General features: G+C 31.1%; 1 protein-coding gene across 4 annotated transcripts in view; it reads right to left on the bottom strand.

The window, feature by feature from the left end:
• LOC111704236 (uncharacterized) overlaps positions 1–27,416 on the bottom strand; it is a 54,663-nt gene that overhangs the window by 23,866 nt on the left and 3,381 nt on the right. For 2 of the 4 annotated variants that reach the window (XR_002765781.1, XM_023476392.1), the window contains exons 1-2: positions 974–1,085; positions 546–720 (exon numbers count right to left, since the gene is read on the bottom strand). Coding sequence is in view for 2 of the 4 variants with exons in the window: in XM_023476392.1 (XP_023332160.1) it covers positions 546–717 (172 nt within the window). In the remaining 2 variants the exon portion in view is untranslated. Of the gene's footprint in view, positions 1–545; positions 721–973; positions 1,086–3,138; positions 3,245–22,383; positions 22,519–27,416 lie in introns of those variants that run through there. The other 2 variants (XM_023476394.1, XM_023476393.1) reach the window with 2 other exon arrangements.

Genomic DNA, 27,416 nt, shown 5'->3' on the forward strand with positions numbered 1-27,416 from the left:
TTCAATTGCCCCCCTACCCCCCCCCCAGCGTATCTTGGTTTTCAAGAAACCCAGCATGGAAGGATTAATATGTCATTGTTGTTTGGGTCAAAATGTTCGAACATTCTTGAATATTCTTTTTGTTCTTTTATACTTATTTATATATTAATATATTAGTATATATTTATATATTAATATATTAGTATATATGAACGTATTTCTGGGAAAACTACTGAGTCATGCAAACAGCTTTAAAAACATTTCAGATATTCGATATTTCGATATTCGATATTTTATATATATTAGATTTGTAATATTTGGACATTTCTACATTTCAATTTTTGATGCTTTTGGTTTGTCGAAATTTTTAAATGTTTTATATTCTAATCTTTTGATTATTTAGAGACACCAAAAACATTTTTTTCGCGTCTTACAAAATAAAACTGAATGCTTAATATTATGGAGTTTCCTTCAAGTTATTCATGAGGAAATGTAAAATAAAAAGTTTACGTAGACCAAAAAAGCTAAATCAGCATGATGAACATAAAAATTATTTATTATCTTACTTTTTCTGCTTGTAATTGTTTGCTGTGATTTTAATACTTGGTCGAGCCCCTTGACCCCTTTCCGGGTCGACCCTTGGGACCTCTGGGGCCCCTGGGGGACAAAATGGAATCCCCCTTCGGGGATCCAATCGTACTTTATCAGCTCCATCAATTTTTCCAGGAGAGAATTCATGCACTTGACAAATATGATTTCAAACATTTGGAATAAAACATCATTTCGGGGATTTTTGATAAAAGTGAAAATTTCTGATAATTTTGTTAATTGTGTCAGTAGCATAAATCCGCAAGAGAAACCACAATAGAAAATAATCAATTTTTTCTGTAAAAAAATCCGATAACTGATGAATAACATAATTCAAGGGGATTTCATAGTAAAATAATTTTTTGAAACTTTGATTTAGAAAAAAGAGTTTGTGTCATATCCTTTCCTCGATCTGATTATTTTCACTGTTTGGTTTAATAACGATATTTTTTTTTGTCTATTTAGTAAAAAATATTTGAGACTTCTTCGAGTTGTGTCTCTGTTCGCACCCAACAGCGAACTGAAAGCCAAAGGTTTCAGATTCAGATTAAACCAAAGGAGTTATGAGCTGTATGAGCGGTGTTGAGAGAAGGTAGATGGGTAGATAGATAACCGGAGATAGATAGATAACTCGGAGGTTTCCCGGTTAATCAGCCGAACACGTAGAGAAATGTTTATAATAAACATCGAAAATAAAAAGACATATCTGTACATGCAAAAGTTTCAAAATTGCCTTAACATACACATCCATATATAACCGACCCCCCCCCTTAAATATTTAAAAAAGAATCACTTTGTATCAAGATTTTCACCTTTTATTTAGTATTTGCACAAGAATTATAATATACAATTGTAATTCAATATTTTGATTATGTAAACGTATATATAATATATATTAAGTATACTGCATTTACATAGATTTATGCTCTTAACTGCTTTTTTATCAAAACACTGCTATTGTATAAAATACTAGCCTAGGAACCCAGCTTTGTCAATTTTTCCTTTACAAGTTAAACCCCATCATTGCCAGGAGATTTTCTATAAAAGTCAACCCGCACTCAGTTTAGAATTATTAAATCAAACCGCGAACATATCGCGTTCTTCTTCCGAGTTTCCAAATCAAACAGAAAGCCAAACAAAGATTACTATTTGAAAAATATTGATATTTAGTTTCAAAACAAATATAAGACATAAATATTTTATAAATCAAAATTTCCACGACGCGCCTTCCTTGAAATTTTTTAAGAATATTTACAACCCCTTAATGAATGGTGTAACTTCTGACATATTTTTTTCAGGGTTTTCATTGTTTTTGAGATCTGTTGCGACTTACGATACTCTTTTAGTTAGTAAAGCATATGGTAAGGGGGTAGGGGGGTTATATTGGTGTAATTTCAAGGATATATATATATCCCCTGAACCCGGGGGTTATATTGGTGTAATTTCAAGGATATATATACCCCCCTGAACCCGGGGGGTTATATTGGTGTAATTTCAAGGATATATAAACCCCCCTGAACCCGGGGGGTTATATTGGTGTAATTTCAAGGATATTATATACCCCCCTGAACACCTAATTTCAAGGATATATATACCCCCCTGAACACCTAATTTCAAGGATATTTATACCCCCTGAACACCTAATTTCAAGGATATATATATACCCCCTGAACACCTAATTTCAAGGATATATATACCCCCCTGAAAACCTTAGTCTGATCATTATTGTGAAATATACTGTCGTTTTTAACGTTTTAATTGTTGCTGAAGCTAGAAATGCACAATTACACTTTGGTAGAGAAACTGTAAATGAAAATAATCAGTTTTCAAAAACCAAAAACATCCCATATTTTATTCGAACAGAAAAATTTTAAAGGTGCCCTTGTAGATCGGAAAGGCATGCCACTGAAACAATGGAAAGCCCATACCAATTACAATGACAATCCCTTTAAGCGGGTTCCTGAGCTGTCCTGGTATGAATAATATATATATGCGAAATATTTTAATTTGATTTAAAACCGATTTTTTACTTTCTTTACAAACAAATATAAAGAGCAAATATAAGTTTAAATGTGGAGGGTGTTTTGGAACACCCTGTGAAAGGGTGTATTGGAGCACCCTGTGAAAGGGTGTATGAGAACACTCTGTAAAAGGGTGTATGAGAACACCCTGTGAAAGGGTGTATTGGAACATCCTGTAAAAGGGTGTATGAGAACACCCTGTGAAAGGGTGTATTGGAACACTCTGTAAAAGGGTGTATTGGGGGGAGAGGGGGTCCAAAAATCGTTTTTTATGGAATTACCAAACTATCTGATATCTCTGAAAACTATAGACAGTATGAGTGGGTAACATTCATACGACGTGAGTTTCTACGACTGTGTGTTCCACTGAAGTTTTGATTTTACGCACAGAGAACATGCTGGTTGCACACTAGACATTCAAAACATTTCGTTCTTCTAAATAGCTCTTTAATAAGAGGATTTATGAATTCTGATTGAAAACATGCAAGATTTTAACTATAACGTGTAATTTATACTTTAGTTTTACGGATCGTTACATGTTTATTTCTACCTGTCAACCTATCGTCTGACAACATTTTTCGGACATTTTATTTCGCCAGCGGTTAATTACGTCTTATCTTGATCACTGTCGGAGTATAACTGATTTGGGTTCCGAATATTATTGGCTGATCCCGGACACTATAGTCTTAATCTTTCAGAGAATTAATCCTTTGGATTATCTGGAAGAAATCATGAGTTAGCATGATGAAATAATAGGACAGCGGAATGAAAATGAAGTTTAACCCTTATCTCTGCTGGGGGGGGGGGTCAATTTGACACCCCCCCCCTCTAAATCCCATGTTTTATGTCCAAATATGACAAATGATACATCATTGGAAAGCTCTTGTGCTCTACTTTTAGAATCTGCAAAAAAATTTGCAAATTTGCAAAAATTGAATTTTTTATCGCAAAATCCAGTTATATAGTAAAAATGTTTGCAAAAAAAATTTTTTCCAAAAAATGGAAAATTATACATTTTTGAAAAGCCCTTGACCATGCCATTTCAAATATGGAAATATTTTTGCAAAATTTTAAATAACCTGAATTTTAATCAAGAAAAACTAAAATTGTGCAAATTTCTTTTGACAGGTTGTTTGCAAATCATTTACAATTTTTTTCGCAAAACTTGTGCAATTCGTTTTCTTATGTCAAAGGCTTTCCAAAAAGCTAAATTTTATCAAAATCTGACAAGTGGAAGTGGGTCAAAACAAAGATTTAGTTTCTTACAGGAAAAAGCAGTCATTCAGGCAGTGTGCCTGAAGACTCAGGCAGTTAGTATTACAGCCCGGTTTTAGGACTAAAGGGATGGCTGTGGGTATGTAGGAAAAGTCAGAAAATTTCAACAGCCTCAGACCAATACTTTTTGAGTTATGTAAAAAAAACTACAGGGGGGGGGTCAAATTGACCCCCCCCCCCAGCAGGAATAGGGTTAATAAATGCAAAGGGTTAAAAGAAAGATGGTAGGCGGAGAAAAGAAGAAGGGGCAGTAAAAAGGGAGATAAAGGAAAAAGGGGGAGGGATGAAAAAACTTAGGAGGAAATGTAAGATTGGGGTGGAAGAGAGGAACGGGAGTGGAGTGGGAGAGAAGAAGAGAAGGGGAGGGAAGACAAGATTGTGGAGGGAAGAGAAGTTTGGTAGGGAAGAGAAGTTGGGGGAGGGAAGAGAAGTTGGGGGAGTGAATAGAAGTTGGGGGAGGGAAGAGAAGTTGGGAGAGGGAACAGAAGATGGGGGAGGGAAGAGAAGTTGGGAGAGTTAGGAGAAGTTGGGTGAGGGAAGAGAAGTTGGGGAAGGGAAGAGCAGTTGGGGGAGGGAAGAGAAGTTTGGGTAAGGAAGATAAAATTGAAAGTGAATATAAGAAGAATGAGGGAAGAGAAACAGGAGATACGGAAAAGAATGGGGCAATGGCAAGAAAAAAGAATGACAGAGAAGGAATGGCAATCAATAAGAAATAAAAGATATATCAATAATGCAATTCAATGGAATACTAAAAAAAGAAAATAATAAAGATAAAGAGAGGAAATGTTTTAATGTTTAGATTAGCTCATGAAAAATAATACTATTAATTATAATAATAATGGTAATGTTGAGAAGAAACTGATAAAATGCTGGATTGCTAGTTGACCATTTAGCACAATATTCTAGTTTTATATAATTAATATACAGCTAAAACATCACTATTCAGCACAATGTTAAGATGTTATAAAAAAAACAGGGTGTCCAGATAAAATGTTACCGTTTAGCACAATATTCAGATTTTATACAATATACAGGGTGTCAAAGGATAAAATGTTACCGTTCAGTACAATATTCAGATTGTATACAATATACAGGGTGTCATAAGATAAAATGTTACCGTTCAGCACAATATTCAAATTGTATAAAATATACAGGGTGTCCAGATAAAATGTTACCGTTTAGTGCAATATTCAGATTGTATAAAGTATACAGGGTGTCGTAAGATAAAATGTTACCGTTCAGTACAATATTCAAATTGTATACAATATACAGGGTGTCATAAGATAAAATGTTACAGTCTAGCGCAATATTCAGATTGTATACAGTATACAGGGTGTCATAAGATAAAATGTTACCGTTTAGCACAATATTCAGATTGTATACAGTATACAGGGTGTCATAAGATAAAATGTTACCGTTCAGCACAATATTCAGATTGTATACAAAACACAGGGTGTCGTAAGATAAAATGTTACGATTTAGCACAATATTCAGATTTTATACAATATACAGGGTGTCATAGGATAAAATGTTACCGTTCAGTCTAATATTCGGATTGTATGCAGTATACTGGGTTAACGTCAATGTTACCGTTCAGTCTAATATTCAGATTTATAAATATTTTTCGTTCAAGAAATTGGATTGAAACCTGAATTTCTTTTCCCTTAACGCTTCAGTAAATCAAAATTTAACTAAGTTTTTTCTTCGCATAATTATAATCATCATCAAATTCATTTGTAAACTTTAAAAATTTGTATAAAGTATTTTTAACATTCTTTCAACACAATTATTTTGTTAGTTCCTATCAGTCCAGAACATTCATCAATAAATGTACCCCCTCTTAATATCCACGTCGCAATTTATTCCGAACTGAAACTGAATATTAAAGGGAACCATTGCAGGTCCTTTTTTATATTTTAGAGAATCAACAATTTCTTTTTTGATCTATTATTACTGTCCCACATACGATATGATAATTTTCATAAAAAATGTTAAGTTTAAAAAATTATTAGAACTATTAAAATAATATCCATCCAATTTTTTTTGAAATATCCAAAAATAACTTTGCTTGGTCAAAATCCAACAAAGTAGTTTAGCATTGATAACAATTAGCAAACTTGCTGGATGAGAGAAGAAGTTTTCTTTTGCTATGGATCTATTGAAGTAAGTTTTTGAAGATCATAAAAATTCTTTTGAAAATGTGGTTTTAATCTTTAATTTCCTTTTTACAATTTGTCCGGATTTTAATTTAACTTTAATTGTGAAGTTTGGGCAGATTATTTTAGGAAAAAAGTCCCAAGCAAAAAAAAAATCAGGACTTTATTTCCAGTGACATTTTAATTGGGGACTGATAAATTGGCACTTTTTTTACTTATTTCCGGGCTTTCCCCCGTACGTTTTTAATAGATTCGTAGCATGGACATATTCACACCTTTTTATCAATTTTTTTTTTGCGTTAAATATAAGTTCTCTTTTTTTATTTTTAAATGTTATAATTGTTAGTTTTGTACTTTTAAAACACACTTTTTCATAAATCGAAGAAGAAAATCAAATAGTTTTTTCAAAATTAATAAAGAATATAATTAAACCACTAACTTTTTTTACGATCTTATTTTCATTAAAGTATATCATTCATTTTTTTGCTTCCTGTTCATTAGTTTTAATCCAATAAACGTCATAACTGATAGGAACACATTTTTTGAGAGACATCAAATGCACCCAAGGAAAGTTTATAGAAATTAGGATTTTTGAAATTTTCTTCCAAAAATGATTTTTAAAAATTTGGAGATTCTTATTAGAACAGAAAAATCTCCTTATTTTTATAAGGTGCAAAGAAAAAAAGTTACAGCCGCAGGAATCTGGAATAGCAACCTTCAAAAGGGTTTTAAAGAATTGAGAATTTCGTATTTTCTTTAGAAAAAATGAATTATGTTGTTTAACTGTATTAATAAAAATATATTGATGTGTATTGTTGTAACCCAATACTTATGATTAATTATATACATTTACCGGGGACTAATTGGTTGACTTAAGAATCATTCATATTTATATATATGTATATTCCGGATTCCCGGGAGTTAAACCCCCCTGTGGGAAACCCCAATTTGCGCCCTGCTTCTAATATTTGTCCGTTTTGTCACTGTGACGTCATTCCGTCATCTTTAGGGTGCCACCGAAATATTAAAACAAACTTTTCAATGGTTTGTCAGAAAATGTTAAACTTTCATTATTTTATATTCATAAATACTAAATCAATTGAAAAAACGTATTCTATATAATAAAGCTCTTTGCTCATATATAAATGTCAGCAAAAAACTGGCAACCCTTGAGAACCCCGGGGTAACATAGGCTAAATCGGACTTTTTAAAAAACTTGATTAAAAAAAAGTTCACGGGCAACGCTGGGCACGTCAGCTGGTTTTTTATATTAAAAAACCAAAATCAATTATATGTGGAGTATATGATAGAAACAGTTAGTATATGTGAAATATATGTTAGAAACAGTTAGTATACGTAGAGTATATGATAGAAACAGTTAGTATTTGTGAAATATATGTTAGAAACAGTTTGTATACGTGGAGTATATGATAGAAACAGTTTGTATACGTGGAGTATATGATAGAAACAGTTATAGTATATGTAGAATATATGATAGAAACAGTTAGTATATGTGAAATATATGTTAGAAACAGTTAGTATACGTAGAGTATATGATAGAAACGATTAGAATACGTGGAGTAAATGATAGAAACAGTAAGTATAGGTGGAGTATAAGATAGAAACAGTTTGTATATGTGAAGTGTACGATAGAAACAGTTAGCATACGTGGAGTAAATGATAGAAACAGTTAGTATTCGTGGATTTTATTATAGAAACAGTTAGTATAGGTGGTAGTATATGATAGAAACAGTTAGTATAGGTGGAAGTATATGATAGAAACAGTTAGTATAGGTGGAAGTATATGATAGAAACAGTTAGTATAGGTGGAAGTATATGATAGAAACAGTAAGCAAACAAAAAGTATATAATTTTTTTAATGACCTAAATGGCCTTAAAAGTTATTTATCAAAGAGGATTTTATTTTTGATAAATAACGTAAGTTTAAATGGTATTGGTAAACCTATTAATAAAAGAAATGGCTCCTGCCCTGTCCCCCTTTCGTCGCCACAATTATCCGTTTCGATGTAAGCCTAGTGTTACAAAACAAATACATTTAGGCTTTAGGTTGGTAAACAGACTTTGTAAAAATACTTCATGAAGGCGAAACATTAAGCAAAGAAATATATATCTAATTATTTCTTGTACTATTTTATTGGTTTTATAGGAGTACAATCAGAGACATAAGAGACAGAGATGTATTAATTAAATTGAATTAAATATATACCTAATTATTTCTTGTACTATTTTATTGGTTTCTATAGGAGTACAATCAGAGACAAAAGAGATAGAGATGTATTAATTAAATTGAAATTAAATACATACGTAATTATTTCTTGTACTATTTTATTGGTTTCTATAGGAGTACAATCAGAGACAAAAGAGACAGAGAAGTATTAACTAAATTGAATTAAATATATATCTAATTATTTCTTGTAATATTTAATTGGTTTTTAGGAGGAGTACAATCAGAGACAAAAGAGACAGAGAAGTATTAATTAAATAGAAATTAAATATTTATCTAATTATTTCTTGTACTATTTTATTGGTTTCTATAGGAGTACGATCAGAGACAAAAGAGACAGAGAAGTATTAATCAAATTGAAATTAAAATTGACCCTTTATTCACAACGATTGCTTTTTAGCCTTTATCTGATTAATAATGGGGTGGAAAATATTCAAGTCTGACCAAGGAGTATGAAATAGAAGGGAGATATGACTGACGCGGCCCGCCCTAACATATGATTATACATGCTTTGCAGACGGTACTCTCTTTAAATAAGAAATATTTGTCTGATGTACAATTACCGCATATACAATAACCTATTCTGAAGATTTCTTATACAAATGGAGTACCCGTCTGAAAAGCATGTATAATCGTTTGGTAGAGCGGGTCGCGTCAGTTGAATCTCCTTCATATTTCATACTCCTTTTTTTCATTATTTCATAGTTTAAGCAGTAGAAATTTGCAAGTTACTTTGCATGAAAAACCTGAGTTGAAAAGTTAGAGACATGGAAATCTTATTGATCTTGATCATTATCATACTTTAATCGCTAATTCATACTCTTTTTTACTTGTTTCATATACGATTTACTTTAAACAACACTTTTTTTTGTCGCTAGGTGTTGTTGGATTCTTTTCCACGTGGAACTCTAGAAGCACCGAGAGTATAGACATCTAGCGAACAAATAATCTACCTTAAAATTATATATTGTATATGAAAGGAGTAAAAAATATTATGAAATATCAACTTTATACGAATGCGTCAAAAATCATTGATGAAAATATAGGTTGTAGTATCTGAATGATTTGTATGGAATTAGATAGATTTTTTTACGATCCGAGTCATGTTGCGACTTTCTGCATTTGTATGGACGCTACGTTCTTCGGTATGAGCCGCTTTTAACAATTTTCTCCTTTTAGACGCAACAGATAGAAGTAAGAAAATTATCAAATACCATCGATAATTTTTTGACGTATGCCTATACCCCCTTTCATATTTAGCGAACACACACTTTAAAAACAGCCAAAGCCTGAAATATGTAGAATTAATGTCCTCATTGTTTTTCCCTTGAAAGAAATGTTGCTATGGATATCGTAGTTAGCAATTTTTGCGACTAATATATCTTTAAAAATGACAAATGTCTGGAGCACTACTAAAGATCTTAATATATCTTTAAAAATGACAAATGTCTAGAGCACAATTAAAGATCTTAATATATGTCTAAAAATTACAAATGTCTAGAGCACTACTAAAGATCTTAATATATCTTTAAAAATGACAAATGTCTAGAGCACTTTTAAAGATATTAATATATCTTTAAAAATGACAAATATCTAGAGCACTTTTAAAGATATTAATATATCTTTAAAAATGACAAATATCTAGAGCACTTTTAGAGATCTTAATATATCTTTAAAAATGACAAATGTCTAGAGCACTCTTAAAGATCTTAATATATCTTTAAAAATGACAAATGTCTAAAGCACTATTAAATATCTTAATATATCTTTAAAGATTACAAATGTCTAAAGCACTATATATTAAAGATCTTAATATATCTTTAAAAATGGCAAATGTCTAAAGCACTATTAAAGATTTTAATATATCTTTAAAAATGGCAAATGTCTAAAGCACTATGAAAGATTTAATCCAGTTTCATCGACGTCACAGCATTATCGCTCTTTTTTAAAATGGACTGTTAATGTTATTTTCACTTGATCCTACATTTATAGACTGGCAAGATCGATTCACAACAACATTTAGTTCAACCTTTCTCGATCAATGATGACAGATGGGTCTTTCGAAAACAATGATTATTTTCAACTGTGGTTTCTCTTGGAACATGCCGGGCTGTTTTATGCTATAATAATTGTCCGAATTGTAGGCTTTCGTTGATATCTTTCTTCTTGTTACATAGTTTGAATGGTACCACTGTGAATCGGACATTCTTCTAGAAATTTCGTCTAGGGTCCTTTTTATGTTTAGCCAACAATGAATGTTTTTAATCCTCTAGATGTGTGTGGTTAGGAAGCTATGTTGAGGGTAATGGGCTTAGATATGGACAATTTCTCTCAACTTACACTATTCTACACTTTTATTCTTTTTTTTCCAGAAAATAAAAAGATGAATGAACTTTGAATGCTGCTTGAATGAATGATGTTTGAATAAAAGATGTTTATATGAACTATATTTGAAATAATGATGTTTGAATGAATGAATGATTTTTGTATGTTGTTTAAATGAATAACGTTTGAATGAATGACGTTTGAATCAATGATGTTTGAATTATGTTTGAATGAATGATGTTTGAATGAATCACGTTTGAATTATGTTTGAATGAATAATCTTTGAATTATGTTTGAATGAATGATGTTTGAATGAATGACGTTTGAATCAATGATGTTTGAATGATGTTTGAATGAATGATGTTTGATCAAATGATGTTTGAATGAATGATGTTTGAATGAATGATGTTTGAATGAGGAATGTTTGAAAGGATGATTCTAGGGCGAATGTATGATAGAATGAAGGAGGATACAAGGATAAATGAATGGAATTAATAAGAATGTAAGGATGAATTAATAATGAAATGAATGAGGAAACAAAGATTAATAAATATTGTAATGAATGAGGATACAAAGATGAATGAATATTGGAATGAATGAGGATACACAGAATAATGAATATTGGAATGAATAAGGATACAAATATGAATGAATAATGGAATAAATGAGGATACAAATATGAACGAATATTGGAATGAATGAGGATACAAAGATTATTATTGGAATGAATGGTGACCCGAAGATGAATATTTGGATTGAATAAGGAAAAAAAGATTAATGAATAACGGAATGAATGAGGATAAAAAGATGAATGAATATTAGAATGAATTAGGATACAAAGATTAATGAATAATGGAATGAATGAGAATACGAAGATGAATGAATAATGGAATGAATGAGGATACAAAGATGAATGAATATTGGAATGAATGAGGATACGAAGATTAATGAATGTTGGAATGAATGAGGACACGAAGATAAATGAATATTAGAATGAATGAGAATACGAAGATGAATGAATAATGGAATGAATGAGGATACAAAGATTAATGAATATTGGAATTAATGAGGATACGAAGATGAATGAATATTAGAATGAATGAGGATACGAAGATGAATGAATATTGGAATGAATGAGGATACAAAGATGCATGAATATTGGAATGAATGAGGATACGAAGATGAATGAATAATGGAATGAATGAGGATACAAAGATGAATGAATATTGTAATGAATGAGGATACAAAGATGAATAAATATTAGAATGAATTAGGATACTTTAGAAGTACATTTATTGCTTCTAGATATAAATACATATTAAATAAATACTGTATAAAAGGAGAGGAAGTTGAGAAGGTCTTCTCCGGTTCCAGGGTCCGACACAACTGATTTGCGGATTTCATAATCCTCTTTTGGGGATTTCATATCCTCTACAATACAAAGATTTATGAATAATGGAATGAATGAGGATACGAAGATTAATGGATATTGGAATGAATGAGGATACAAAGATGAATGAATATTAGAATGAATGAGGGTGCAAAGATGAATGAATATTGGAATGAATGAGGATACAAAGATGAATAAATATTAGAATGAATTAGGATACAAAGATTTATGAATAATGGAATGAATGAGGATACGAAGATGAATGAATATTGGAATTTATGAGGATACAAATATGAATGAATATTGGAATGAATGAGGATACGAAGATGAATGAATAATGAAATGAATGAGGATACAAAGATGAATGAACATTGGAATGAATGAGGATACAAAGATGAATGAATATTGTAATAAATGAGGATACGAAGATTAATGAATATTGGAATGAATGAGGATACGAAGATGAATGAATATTAGAATGAATGAGGATACGAAGATGAATGAATATTTGAATGAATGAGGATACGAAGATGAATGAATAATGGAATGAATGAGGATACAAAGATGAATGAATATTGGAATGAATGAGGATACAAAGATGAATGAATATTGTAATAAATAAGGGTACGAAGATTAATAAATATTGGAATGAATGAGGATACGAAGATGAATGAATATTAAAATGAATGAGGATACGAAGATGAATGAATATTAAAATGAATGAGGATGCGAAGATGAATGAATATTGGAACGAATGAGGATACAAAGATGAATGAATATTAGAATGAATGAGGATACGAAGATGAATGAATATTGGAATGAATGAGGATACAAATATGAATAAATATTAGAATGAATGAGGATACGAAGATGAATGAATAATGGAATGAATGAGGATACAAAGATGAATGCATATTGGAATGAATGAGGATACAAAGATGAATGAATATTGTAATAAATGAGGATACGAAGATTAATGAATATTGGAATGAATGAGGATACAAAGATGAATGAATAATAGAATGAATGAGGATACGAAGATGAATGAATATTGGAATGAATGAGGATACTAAGATGAATGAATATTAGAATGAATGAGGATACGAAGATGAATGAATATTGAAATGAATGAGGATACACATATGAATGAATATTAGAATGAATGAGGATACGAAGATGAATGAATAATGATAAGATAAAGCTTCTGACATTAAATCAGTCTTTGCTCTATAGGATATATTCTTGGTATCTATGACTCTCTTACCCCCCCCCCCCCTCCCTTCCCTCCACGCACATCTGACACATCGGTACAGAAGAAAGAGGGGGGGGGGGTCATCGATTTGTTTATAAGTTTGAACTGCCGAATTGGAGGACGACAATAAAAATCTTTTGTATATCTGCTGTGTTTAACCATAGAGAATAGAATATATAGAGAGGAATTAAAAGAATCTCTCGGTATGAATTTTTTCAGTCCCTTTCAGCCTGAAAGGGAGTTCAAAGTGTACACATCATGTAAATGTTCACAAATTATGTGCAATAGAGTACATAAATACAGTATGTTCCCTAGACTATCCATTTCAATGTCGAATTTTTTAAACTGTTAAATAAACTTCATAATGAATTAGGTGAATAAAAACATCATTTGATTTATAGTAATAACGGAAAATCATCGTTTGTAAAGTGGAAGGCATAGAGTCTATGTGAAATGATCATTGGTCAATTATGAAACCAGCCTATTTCATAATTTGGTTTACTTTTAACAATAATTTTAGATTTTCTATATAATGATATTCCAGGGCCCAACAGGTTATATAGCATAAATATGTGAAGTACACCTGCAGTATGGAAACAGTACAACAAAATGGCCGTTTTACACTTTTTTCCAGTAAATTCCTCTCTATATATTCTATTCTCTATGGTTAAACAGCATAACTTGAGTTTAAAATCCGTCTAACTTCTCCACAGATTTATAAAGTTGAAGTAGAGATTTATATGTATTTATTCTACTGTAGTGCAAAGGCATAGGAATATATTTGTAGTGCACTAGGGTGGAGAAAAGCTCCGTAAACAAACAGAATTTTCTCCTGAAGAAAATTACGAATAATTCCGCAATCCGTACTTTAACAGAAGGAATCCCTAATATTCAATTAAAGAAATGATGCTTAAACAATAAATATATTAATAAGAGGGAAAGGATACTTTAAAAACAAAATGTACAATTCCGGTAAATTTTATCCCTGACCTGCAACCATATTAATTAATTAAAATTACCTTTTCCTAATAAAGCTATGAATGGTAGGAAATAATTTTGTGGTTTTTTGAAAGTCGTCATTTAGCTTGTCCGTCTGTACTATCCAATAAACGCCAAAACGACTTAACCGTCTGACCCAAATTTTTGTGGCAACTCAAATGAACCCATGGGAAGATTTTTAAAGGATCAGACTTTTAAAACAAATTCTACAAAACAATGTTGTCAATTCTTATCTTTGAAAGTCTAAAATTTGGATGGAAAAAATGGCTAAAAATGGCTATTTAAAAAGCAACAATTAAAAGCTAGTTTTTTATTAGTAGCGCGGACTTGAAGTGCTCTAAAAGCCTAGTTTTAACAACTATTACTGAGTATTGTCAAAAAAAAAAAATTTCTTTTCTTGTTTTACTTAGAATGATTTTTATTTTAATAAAATGTCTAAGTTTCTTAAAATACTATTTCGATGTATGATCTAAATATTTTCAGGAATGCAGTTTTTGATAGATTTACTAGTACTATATGTCATCACTTCGGCATACGTCAACATGCTTAGCATTCTCTAATTTATTCATCATATACAGGGATACCCATAAAGGATGAGACTTCAGATACGATTGTAAGGAATTTTTTTAGGTCATTTTCTTGCATTTAAGGATCCTTGGAGGCCAATACTGGCATATTTCTGTACTTGATCGTTTAGTAAACCATCAAAATACTCAATAGAATGCAGAAACTAAAAAATAAAAATCAAGCTTCAAATCGTCATACTTTTAAAGTTTTGGGTCGTCTTTACAATGTCCAACGTTGGTGTTCCAAAAATGAAAGCAAAAAACCAAAAACCACGTTTCCATATTTCTGGTGGATACATCTACCTCTCGAGGGAGGGAGCCCCAGGACGCCCTGAGCCTCCACTATGCAGACATGAGCCTTCCAGATTTGCTAGGCAGACCAAGCCTTCGCTATGCAGGAATTTAAGTATGTACAATACACCAAAATGTGCCTGTGTAATACAAGAGGGTTTTTTATACTTGTTTTTTAAGTTTGAATAAAAAATTGTAATTAGAAAAAAAAATTTCATGTAATTTTAACAGAAAATAATGAAATTTACCGTTTTTAGCTTTTTGGTTAAGATTTTTAGAGGCTCGCTTACTGCATAGTGGAGGCACTGTCTGAATAGCAGAGGCTTGGCCTGCATAGCAGAGGCTTGTTTTGCCTTGCAAGTCGCGTAAGTGCGCAAAAATTTTTTTTTGACAAATTTGACTGAGTATTGCATCTTGAAATATCACAAAGTCTAATGATTATTGGTTAATGTGTGATTTTAAGATGGATTTAGTATAATGAGTCAGTAATTGAATAATCATTAAACTTTGTGATATTTCAAGATGCAATACTCAGTCAAATTTGTCAAAAATTTCATTGTAAAACAGTTTAAGAATTCAACACACAAAATATTAATCTTAAGTAGAATTGAAAAAATGGTTTGAGTTGTGCTTTTTTTGCGTGACGCGGCTGGATTTTTTAAAATCACACTTAAAAGGCCCTAAATATACCATTTAAAAAAGTAGTTTTGCCCGGAAGAGTCAAATATGGTGGCACGGAAGGGGAAATAGTGGTGGCTCATGGCTGCCGGAAGAGAAAAAAGCTAATATGTGGCACGGAAGGGGAAATAGTGGTGGCTCATGGCCGCCTGCCTTCCCCCGCTCTTCACAGTGGTAAAACAATCATTATCACACAAAAAATGTTTAATGTTGACCAGCTAAAAGTAATCATTTTTGAAGATTTATATGGATGTATCATAGGCATGTATGATAAAATTGAGTGCAATGTAGAGACACATACTTTATTGCAATGAATGCGTAAAGGAAAAGAACTGAAATTTGGATAGATATTTGGAAAGATATAGATTATTTATTCAAAACTGCTGGCGCACAGAAAAAATGACATCACATTATGACGTCACTTCGGCGTGAATGAAATTCCTTCCATAAATTGATATCTACAGAAAGTGTCTGTCTAGCGGTTTATCCCATCTATCCTATCCCTGTTCCGTCAGTGATGCAATACGCGCCGTTAGTAGTTCACCAAGATTTAGATCTAGTTGTTCAATATAAAAATTGTCTATCTTTAGATAAAGGTGTTCAATATTAAAAATGTCTATCGTGAAAGGTTAATTTTTTTTTACTTTCACCTTTTACTCTCATAAAAAAAAAATCTCGACTGAGTGTTTATTTTTTATTATAGTTTTCACTGTAATCGGAACTGAAAACTTTAGAATGGTGGATATTGAGATCAATGCTTAATCCTCTCTTTTTCTTAATATCTAAACTAACCTAATCTTGTACTTGTATCCTCTGAAAAGTGTAAAAATTCAGCCATTTAGAGTCGCGTAAAAGAAGCCGATAAATTTGAAATTTTTCTCTACGATATCCAAAAAAGAACGGTTTAAGAAGAAAATGAAAAGTGTGTTCATTCTATACTCAGGTTAAGTAATCGGGATTGAGGATTTCTTATTCTAAAGTTTTCAAAGGATTAACAACCCTACACACAAATATTAACAATCAAACAATCAAATAAAAAGATAGCTAAACTACTTTATCAATAAAAATAGTTTGGGAACCCACTCAACTACTTATTTTACTGAGAAAATCTAAATTTGAAGCAAATCGGCCTTGGGATTTCTAAGTTATGCGCGTAAAAACCAACAAAAAACAGACAAACAAAGATTACTACTTTATTTAAATAGCTGAGTGAGTGCGTACTACATAGGCATATTCTACGAACTATATTCCCATCAGTAGTCATTTTTTATTCTCTGCATTTGAACATTTCCAAATTCCAAGCATTCCTAAAATTCCGGAAATTCCAAAGAACGTTCGTGTTACATAGCTCCAAATAGCTTCCTAAATTCATATTCATTCTAGGTTCAAGTGTGAGAATTCGGGATATCCCTCGTTACCCCATCTGTTCTATACTGTTCTATACTGTTCTATACTGTTCTATACTGTTCTATACTCTATACTGTTTTGTACTGTTCTATACTGATTTATACTACTCTAAACTGTTCTATACTGTTCTTTACTGTTCTATACTGTTCTTTACTGTTATTTACTGTTCTATACTGTTCTATACTGTTCTATACTGTTCTATACTGTTCTTTACTGTTCTTTACTGTTCTATACAGTTCTATACTGTTCTATACTTTTCTATACTGTTCTATACTGTTCTATACTGTTATATACTGTTCAATACTACTCTATACTGTTCTATACTATTCTATACTGTTCTATACTGTTCTATACTATTCTATACTGTTCTATACTACTCTATACTGTTTTGTACTGTTCTATACTGATTTATACTACTCTAAACTGTTCTATACTGTTCTTTACTGTTCTATACTGTTCTTTACTGTTATTTACTATTCTATACTGTTCTATACTGTTCTATACTGTACTATACTGTTCTATACTTTTCTTTACTGTTCTAGATTGTTCTTTACTGTTATATACTGTTCTTTACTGTTCTTTACTGTCCTATACTGTTCCATACTGTTCTATACTGTTCTATACTGATCTTTACTATCATATACTATTCTTTACTGTTCTATACTGTTCTATACTGTTTTTTACTATTATATATTGTTCTAAACTGTTCTTTAACTGTTCTATACTGTTCTATACTGTTTTATACTACTCTATACTGTTCTTTACTATTACATACTGTTCTATACTGTTCTATACTTTTATTTACTACTCTATACTGTTCTATACTGTTTTATACTACTCTATACTGATCTAAACTGTTGTATATACTACTCTATACTGGTCTATACTGTTCTATACAATTCTTTACTGGTATATATATTCTTCTCTATACTGCTCTTTACTGCTCTTTACTGTTCTATACTGTTCTATACTTTTATTTACTACTCTATACTGTTCTATACTACTCTATACTGCTCTATACTGTTCTTTACTGGTCTATACTGTTCTATACTACTCTATACTGCTCTATACTGTTATATACTACTCTATACTGTTCTATACTGTTCTATGCTGTTCTATACAGTTCTATACTGTTCTTTACTATTATATACTGTTCTATACTGCTTTATACTGTTCTTTACTGGTCTATACTGTTCTATACTACTCTATACTGCTCTATACTGTTATATACTACTCTATACTGTTCTATACTGTTCTATACTGTTCTTTACTATTATATACTGTTCTATACTGCTCTATACTGTTCTTTACTGGTCTATACTGTTCTTTACTGTTCTTTACTATTATATACTGTTCTATACTTTTATTTACTACTCTATACTGTTCTATACTACTCTATACTGTATACTGTTCTTTACTGGTCTATACTGTTCTTTACTGTTCTTTACTATTATATACTGTTCTATACTGCTCTATACTGTTCTTTACTGGTCTATACCATTCTATACTACTCTATATTGTTCTATAGTACGCTATACTGTTCTATATTGTTATATACTGTTCCGTCCTACTCTATAGTGTTCCATACTATACTTTCTACTACTCTTTATTGTTATGTACTACTGTATGCTGTTCTTATACTGTTCTATACGTTGTATACTACTGCATAGTACATACATTTATTTTGTTTTATAGAAGTAAATGAATCGAAAGCGGATTAAAAATATACTCGTCGGTAATCCGTAGTAAACACTTTAATATTTACATATAATAATAGAATGCATTGATTGAAGATCTTATTCCACTTCTTTAACACGATAATTCAGATAATGATAATCTATAATTTTGATCTTTACTCTAGAAGGTCTTCAGAGAAAATTATCTAGATAATTGGATAATTTGAAAAATGATTGTCAATAATAAGATATGAATCCTTATTCCTGGATAGTACAAGAAAAGAAAAGAAAAGTCCACCATGAAGAATTTACGTAGATTTCTACCAAATCAATCAAAGGTTGGAAGTACACACTTCCAAAAAGGGTTTTCAACTCAAGTGTGTTTTAATTTCGCGCAATTGCGGGCCCGTAATTTCTGCACAATTCCGCGCAATTCCGTGCAATACGAGAACGGTTGCGCGCTATTCGGATTGCAAACCCTATTTCCAAGTGGTTAGCTCTAAATTGCAAGTTGCCGCGCCGATATATTGGCAGCTCTAGATTTTTGATGAAACACCGTGTTTCGGAAAGCATATTAAGTAAAAAAAGATTTCTTTCCTTTACAAATATATAATATTTTCTAGTTTAAAAGAGTTTAGAACTTTTGTTTGTTAATCCCGGGATTATGCAAGCATGCAAATACTCTTCATCTTAAGAGGACATGCGAATAGTTTAATTCAACTTAGAAAATTGAGAGATCAAGAATTTATCCCCAAATTTAAAAATGCCCAGATTGGATATCGAGGGCAAGTGTTCTAAAACGACCTCAAAAACATTTTTTAAAAACGACAGAAATTAGATCTTTCTTTTCTAAGGTTTTTGTTTGTCCTGTGACTAACCCAGGTTGAGGGGGATTAAATAATATTTCTAACAGATTAGTGCACTGTGCTACTTGACAAGTATCTAGACGAATACAAATGTCGTCTTCAAATTGTATAGGAGTTCCTTCCCTATGTTAACAAAAGGGAAAAGAAAGACGACTTTAATAGTCAAGTTATGACTTCAAATATAGTCCAATAAACATTAGACTAAGCAATTTTTCACTGAAAACAGATTCATTTTACTGAATAAGTGATTTAGTAAGTAAATAGTAAAACTATTTACATTGTAACAATATTAAATACAGTTAAATATGGCTTTAATGTCGTCTTCCTAGTTCGTCAGTTTTCTTTGTTCTTTCTGTACAATGTAATGTAAATACATACAATTCCTGTAGAATATTTTAATAAAAAGTAAACAGCTACAGAGTGTCCCACGAAACATGACAGTTGGTGAATACGTTTGAATGCCTTTTTCAATGTACTGTATAAGATAGCAAAGACTTTTTGAAGTTTATTTCTTTCAAAAAATCTGTCACTCAATTAAAATTTACTTTGAAATAAATTTTTCTATAATTGACAGCCATTTAATGTCTTTATTATTCTTTTAGGTATCAAACAACATCACAAATTATGGAAGAAGACATTTAAAACTATAATTTACTAACTGTCATGTTTCGTGGGACACCCTGTAGGATACGCGCCCAATTTAAGTATCCTTAAAAGAACCCTGACGTACTTGTAAGAATACCTTATAATAGAATCACAAATATATACAGGATGTCCTAACAAACATGGGAATTAAGTAACGAATTCGATATCGTCTTTTTAAATAATTTTTTGATTTGAGTTAGTATAGTGATACCTACAGAGAAAGCTGTAATCTGTAAGAGTTTTGTCTGCTTTGTTCACATTTTGATTGTTTATGTTTTGACTGGTTGTACTTAGTAAAACAAGAAAATTGCAGTATACAAACAGAGTAAACTAGTCCGTCTTTACTGTTCATCTTGCGGAGACATAATAGACTCATCTTTACACATATTTTACCCTTTTCATAAAATAAACTCTAGCAGACATAATGATATTATGGCTTTTGAAATAACCAGAAAACTGTAGGACAGGAAGGCGACATTATAACAATGCTGAAGAGCATTTGATGTTGTTTCAAAGCAAACAGCTTTACTTGTAAGCTATTACATCACTATTTAGTGAAACGGTGTCCGAATTGAATGAATTTAAGCCACTTCTCAAATCCCCCCAAAACCGGTTTTAATTGACCGCTGGCTTAAATCTTGAAAAATTTAATACAAATTTAAGTGGAAGCAACCATATTTGAACCGCGGCTCAAATTTAAACCGCGGATCAAATTCTTTAAATTCGGCCTCGGGTTTATTTACACTGCTCAATTGCTGTGCCTCATGTTACTATCACTGTATTACAATTTACTAGCTGAAGGGTCCGTGGGAAAAAATAAAAATAAGAATAAATAAAAAAAATTTTAGTCTATAACACCCCCCGGCTACCCATGAGTGTCCACAAAAAATTTCAGCCCAATCAGTTCAGCCGTTTGGCCGGCTATACGCAACATATATATTTATACGAATGTCTTGTTTTATTATATAGATTAATGAAAGGTAAAATGTGTTTTTTTTATTCTAGCTAATCGGGATAGGGTTTAACAAATTGTTTTATCTTAGACAATTTAAGTTTATAAATGATGGCGACCAAGCTTACAAGTAAGCTGATAAATTAAATACACTTTTTGATTACTGTACAGTACTGTACAGTGTACACGTTGTCCATGCATTTTCATCAAATATAGAATACTGTAAGAAATTGCTCAGATGCTTGATCCTGATTAAAGAAAGGTTAAGACATTTGTATATTTGTTCCCTATAGCCGGCCAAACAGCTGAACCAAATGACATGACATTTTCTGTGTAAGCTCATAGAGGCGACATAGGCAAAATAATTAAATTTTTTTGTTTAAAATTTTTTTCATTTTTTTCCACGGACAACGCCGGGCTCTTCAGATAGTTATTGATAATATTTGATGATGTGAATTAACATTAAGATACGTAAACATCATAATTTGTAGACTAACACTGAATATACAGTTTAACACAGAACTTTGGAGATATCGATAGACTTTATAAAATGTCGTTTTTTTAATTAGCTTACTAATAATGGAATGCTGAAGATATTTTGTTCTTTAATTAGATAACTATGTGGAGCTCTTTAAGACGTTTTTTTCCCGCATATTCATGGTTTTATCTATATTTACAATTATTAAGATTTAGGTATAATAGTATAAAACCCATTGACAAACTGTCAAGACGCACTTTTTGATGTCTTCAAAGTATCAGGTTTAACCATAGAAAAACATACTCGTTAAACCCTAAATAAACCATACATCGAAAGAATTCATCAAATGTCGTATTCTTCACTTTCTGATGATGGAATGTTGCAGATATTTAGTTTTTAAATGAAATGATTATATGGAGCTCTTTAAACTGTTCCCGCATATTCATGGCTATTTATTTATTCTCGCAAATACTGAAATTTACGTGAAATAGTATAAAGCCCGTTGAAAAATTGTCAAGACGACATTTGATAAATTCTTTCGATGAATGGCTCATTAAGGGTCTAACTGTACATGAATTTTATCTTTTAACTTACCCTACGTTTCAGGAGAATATGATTTTGCTTCAGCTGGTAAGAAATAGCCACAGATCACTTGACTTTAGCTAAAATGTACAACAATATTCACTTTATGATCACTTCTGTTGTATTGCCACGTTCCACGTATTATATCTGAAACAAAAATAAGTTTTAATCTGAAAGAAGTAGAAATTGAAGACGACATTTACACTTGTTGGTAAACTAGTAATATTGGAAATAATGGCTAAAGCTTTACATTATTGCCCCAGGAAAGAAAAATTTCGATTAAAAAAAATATATGAAACAAGACGAAATCAAATATCAATTATTTACATTTTATAAAATTCTATTCAAACCCAATTCATTCCAATTGAGACTTTTGTAACATAAAAAGTTTTTTTTTGCCTTTTTAATAAAATAATATAATTGCCCTTTGTGTGTTCGATTTCACATTGCCATTGGATCGTTTTCACTTTTTTAAAAACGATTGTTTTGTTTTAATGACGATGAAGAAAAAACTATCGTTTTTGAAAAAGTTTCGTAACAGAATTAAAGTAGGTCGTACAACCTTTAAACAGTCATTTTAAATCCAATTTTAAGGAATATTTTATACATGAGGGGGGGGGGGTATGTTAATTTTTATCGATCGTTAACAAAGACCCTTTGTTAATGACACCGTTAACGACCACCCTTTGTTAACAATCGTGTACAGCCTTTTAAAGACAAAATACAATTTTGGTCGAAAATTCCGAGGTCAGAAAACATTCACTAAAGCCCATTTGAAGGGAGTGTTCGCGAAAATGAAAGGGGTAATAATCGCTTTTGAGCGCTACTAATCTTACTTCTATAAGGAGAAAATCGTTAAAAACGACTTATACTGAAGAACGTAGCGTTCATACAAATTAAAAAAGTTGCAATATACGACTCGTAATGTAAAATAATCAATTATTATTTTTTCGCATTGTACGCTGATACCCCCTTTCATTTTTTGCGAACACTCCCTTTAACAAAAAATGATTTAATAAGTAACACCAAATATGCTTAAGTAATGTTATAATGTCGTCTTCCTATTCAACAGTTTTCTTGTACGTAAACGCAAAACCATCGTTATATAAAATAGGTGACATCTATTCTATATATAAATAAAGTAGTAATCTCTGTTTGTTTGTTTGTCTTTCCGATCATAACTCAGAAACGATTTGTCTCAAATTTTGGTTGGGAAACTCGGAAGAACCATTGGAAGATTCTAAGTTTAGTTGGTTCACTTTTTTAGGAAAAGTACAGTTTTCAGTGAAAGCTGGGGTTCCCAGCGAGTTTATAAATAAAACAATAACTATAAAAATAAACCTTTGTATACTTCTGCTAAAATGTTTTCATATATAATTGACGTACACTCAGTGTCCCAATTTAATGAATTTGAGCCGCGTCTTAAACACGCCTAAAACCGTTTTCAATTGAGCACCGGCTTAAATCTTGAAACATTGAATACAATTTTAAGTGAAACCAACCATTTGAGCCGCGGCTTAAATTTAAACCCCCCGCTCAAATTCTTTAAATTCGGTCTAAGGTCTCTTTAAAGCAGAAGATATATTTAGTTGATGAAGGCTTGGTATAAAAAACAATGGATGATAGGATGAATGTTTACTGCATCATTATAAACTCAATACACTATACAGGGTGTTTAAACATTATATGCTACACAGTATACATGTAGTAAATGCCGTATACTCTTAAAACTTCGTTCCAAACTGTATCAGTCCAGGCACAATCTGTCCGCTATCAAAGTAAACGAGGATACAACACACCAGGCTACAATCCCGTTAACCATCAACGCCACTACAACTTTCGTCAACGATCGATAACGACATTTTAAAGAGAAAATACATTTAAAGGGAGTGACCGGCTATGTAAGGTAGTTGAACTGAGTATACAGTGTTGTGGAAAACTTCTTTCGGATTCATTTGAGACATATTAAACTTTTAAAAGATCTGTAAATTTTGAGTTTGGGCGTAAATTCGACGTTTAAAACTCCTACTTTGGGGCTGGATATGTTATCAGAATTAGTTTTTTTTTAAAATTATTAAATAACGACAACAAAAATAAAGTAAAAATTATACAGTAATATAATTAGATGGTTAGGAACATATTTCTCAAACGAAATTTGCCAATAAATCAATGCTAAAATCGATTATTTCATTTTTTATTATTATATTGAATTTCTATTTTCTTTGAATTTATTCGCAGATTTTTTCAAATTCTTCAAATGTCGTCTTTTCGATAATAATTCTAGAAAATCTGCGAAAACTTTGTGAATAATGAGAAACCAGAAAAATGAGAAAATAGAAACTAATAATTAGATAAGATTACTTATTTTCGATGATAAGATTAATTTTTATTTTCTCAACATACATTTCCTATACATGACGTCTGTAGTTTATTGTAGAACTTTTTTACATTTTACGTCGTCGTTATTTAATAATTATTTAATAAACATTACGCTACACACTACACGGGGTGTCTAAACATTATGCTACACCGGAATGGCACCTTGATTCAATGTGTAACGGATTATAAAAACTGTTTTTGGGTTTTATCTACTAATTAAACACTTTATGTATCCGTATCATTATTTTATACTCCCCCCCATCCCCTTTCCCGAATTTCCCTTCTGTATGTAAATGCTGAGCAGCACATGTTTCTGATTCTAATCTTGAATTAAAAACATCATGAACATTGTAAACGTAAACAATAAATATTGTTCAAAATATCCCGAACAAACGTATTATTACGTTAAAGATCATGATATGTTATAGTTTCTTTTTTTCAAACACATCAGACCTGTTATCAGGTGTTTGGGCAAAAGTAAAAAGAAAAAAAAGTAAAAGAAATAATTTATAATAATCTTAGAAGCGCTAAAGAAAGACGACCTACAGACAAAATTACTAATAAGAGAAAGAAGATAACTTATCTATTATATTATCCTTGTTTTGGCCTTTGTGTGTCTGTTCTAGCTTTTATACAATAAACGTCAAAGACTGAACCTTTTGTGACTCCAGAGGTTTTTGGACCGTCAAAGTTGAAGGATTTGGTCCAGAAAAATAATTTGATCGTTATGTTATCTTAAAAAAGTTCTCCAATTCAAGCAAGAAAATTCCCCAAAATATTTGAGAACGACCAATAAAATGGCAACTTCGTAGCAACAATTTGAAAGCTAAAAATGTTCACAAGAAATTGTAAAAGTAATTTCATTCAGCATTATTCGATAGAACAGAAAATCAACTAAAAATAGTAAAGTTTAAGCTTGTAAATCTGTAGTTATTTTTCAATATACATTGTAACAAATTCAAAATTGTTGATCAACGAACAAGGTCCAATTTACGCTTGGGACTTGAAACAAAATTTATAGTGACTTTCCTGTTATAGAAGGCATGTTCGATATCCTTTTTATTATCAACGTCTCTGTAAATGGAGTTTATCTTAAAAGGACCGTTCTCTTATTTTGGTAATTTCAGGGTAAACTAATCAGACTGTTTGTTGTTGATTGGTAATAGTCTTACTTTTCAAAGATAACTGTGGCCGGAGAAAAAGCCAATTTTTCGTTAAGAATTTGAGCGCAAAAGTATGGTACCTAATTGTCATATTTGATGTTTTTGTCAATATGTTGTGGATCAAAATAAATTTCGAATTTAAAATTAAACTGCACTATCTAATCGTTAATTGTAAATGTTATAATTTTTTAATTGTTTTGTTTTTTAACTTTCTATTTCTAACATAACAATATTAACACTATACGAATAGGCTGTATAGTTTACCCTGAAATTACCCAAATACGAGAACGGTCCCTGAAAGATAAACTCCATTTACAGAGACGTTGATAATGAAAAGGAAATCAACCATGCCTTTCTATAACAGGAAATTTTGTTTCAAATCCCAAGCGTTAAATTGGACCTTGTTCGTTATATATTCAACAGTTTTGAATTTGTTACAATTTATATTGAAAAATAACTAAAAATGAATTGAGTTTTTGCCACAAACTCTGATTATTTATAATCACTATATCTTTGGAACCAAATGTTGCAGACCTTAGATATTTCAAACTATGAATTTAGTTAGATCAAACAATCTGAGTTTGAAATATCAAAGGTTTACAACATCGGGTTCTAAAGATATTGAGGTTTAAATATTTGATTTTGTTCCAAAGACTCAATTCCTTTACAAGCTTAAACAATACAGAACATAAACAAACTATAGAGCAATAAATAACAACAAAAAGTTGAATTGGAAAACCAGAAACAATATCTTTGCAACCTGATGATGTAAACTATAAATCATGTTATTATCAAATAATCTAAGTTTGAAATACCAAATGTTATTAGCAAAGAAAATTTTAGTTCGTGGCAATGACTCAATCTCTTTAAAGCTCGTAAAATCAAGAATATTTTGAATTGCTAATGTCTATACTAAGTTTCAGTTTTAATTGCACTTTATAATAGATCCTACATTTTACTATTTAAGTTTTAGAACGATGAAAACAAAATAACAGCTAAATGATTGTTAAAAGTTTTTATAAATAGCTGTTTAAGATATTGATTTACGATGATATTCACCAAATCGTTGCATGAGCTAAAACGATGGAGGTATCCTTAAATTTCTTTATGAAAATTTATCCTTTTTAATTTTGTCCCATCTAAAAGGGGCTATATTTATGCAGCAGAGACAGCACATTGAGAGAATTAATATTATCATTATCAATAAGAGAGACTCAGAGAGGTCTGAAGAGGTGTACACTTGTTTTTGGGCATGTAACGATATACCTCTGAGCCCAAAACTAAAGACAGGGTATCGTAATGAAAACCAGTTTAGAACCCGAGTTTCACGGATGAGTTTAGGCAGTTTTGTGGATATCAATATTTTTGTTATGAAATATTATGTTATTTAGTTTCTTTATATTTTCCATTTTTCGAATCTCTAAAATCAAAATCTTCACAAATGTTAACACCCCGAAATGGAAACTCGAAGGTTTTGTTCAACTCTACTCTTTTAAATTGTTG

The sequence above is a fragment of the Eurytemora carolleeae genome, unplaced genomic scaffold (genome assembly GCF_000591075.1).
Source record: "Eurytemora carolleeae unplaced genomic scaffold, Eaff_2.0 scaffold194, whole genome shotgun sequence".
In the NCBI taxonomy this organism is placed as follows: domain Eukaryota; kingdom Metazoa; phylum Arthropoda; class Copepoda; order Calanoida; family Temoridae; genus Eurytemora; species Eurytemora carolleeae.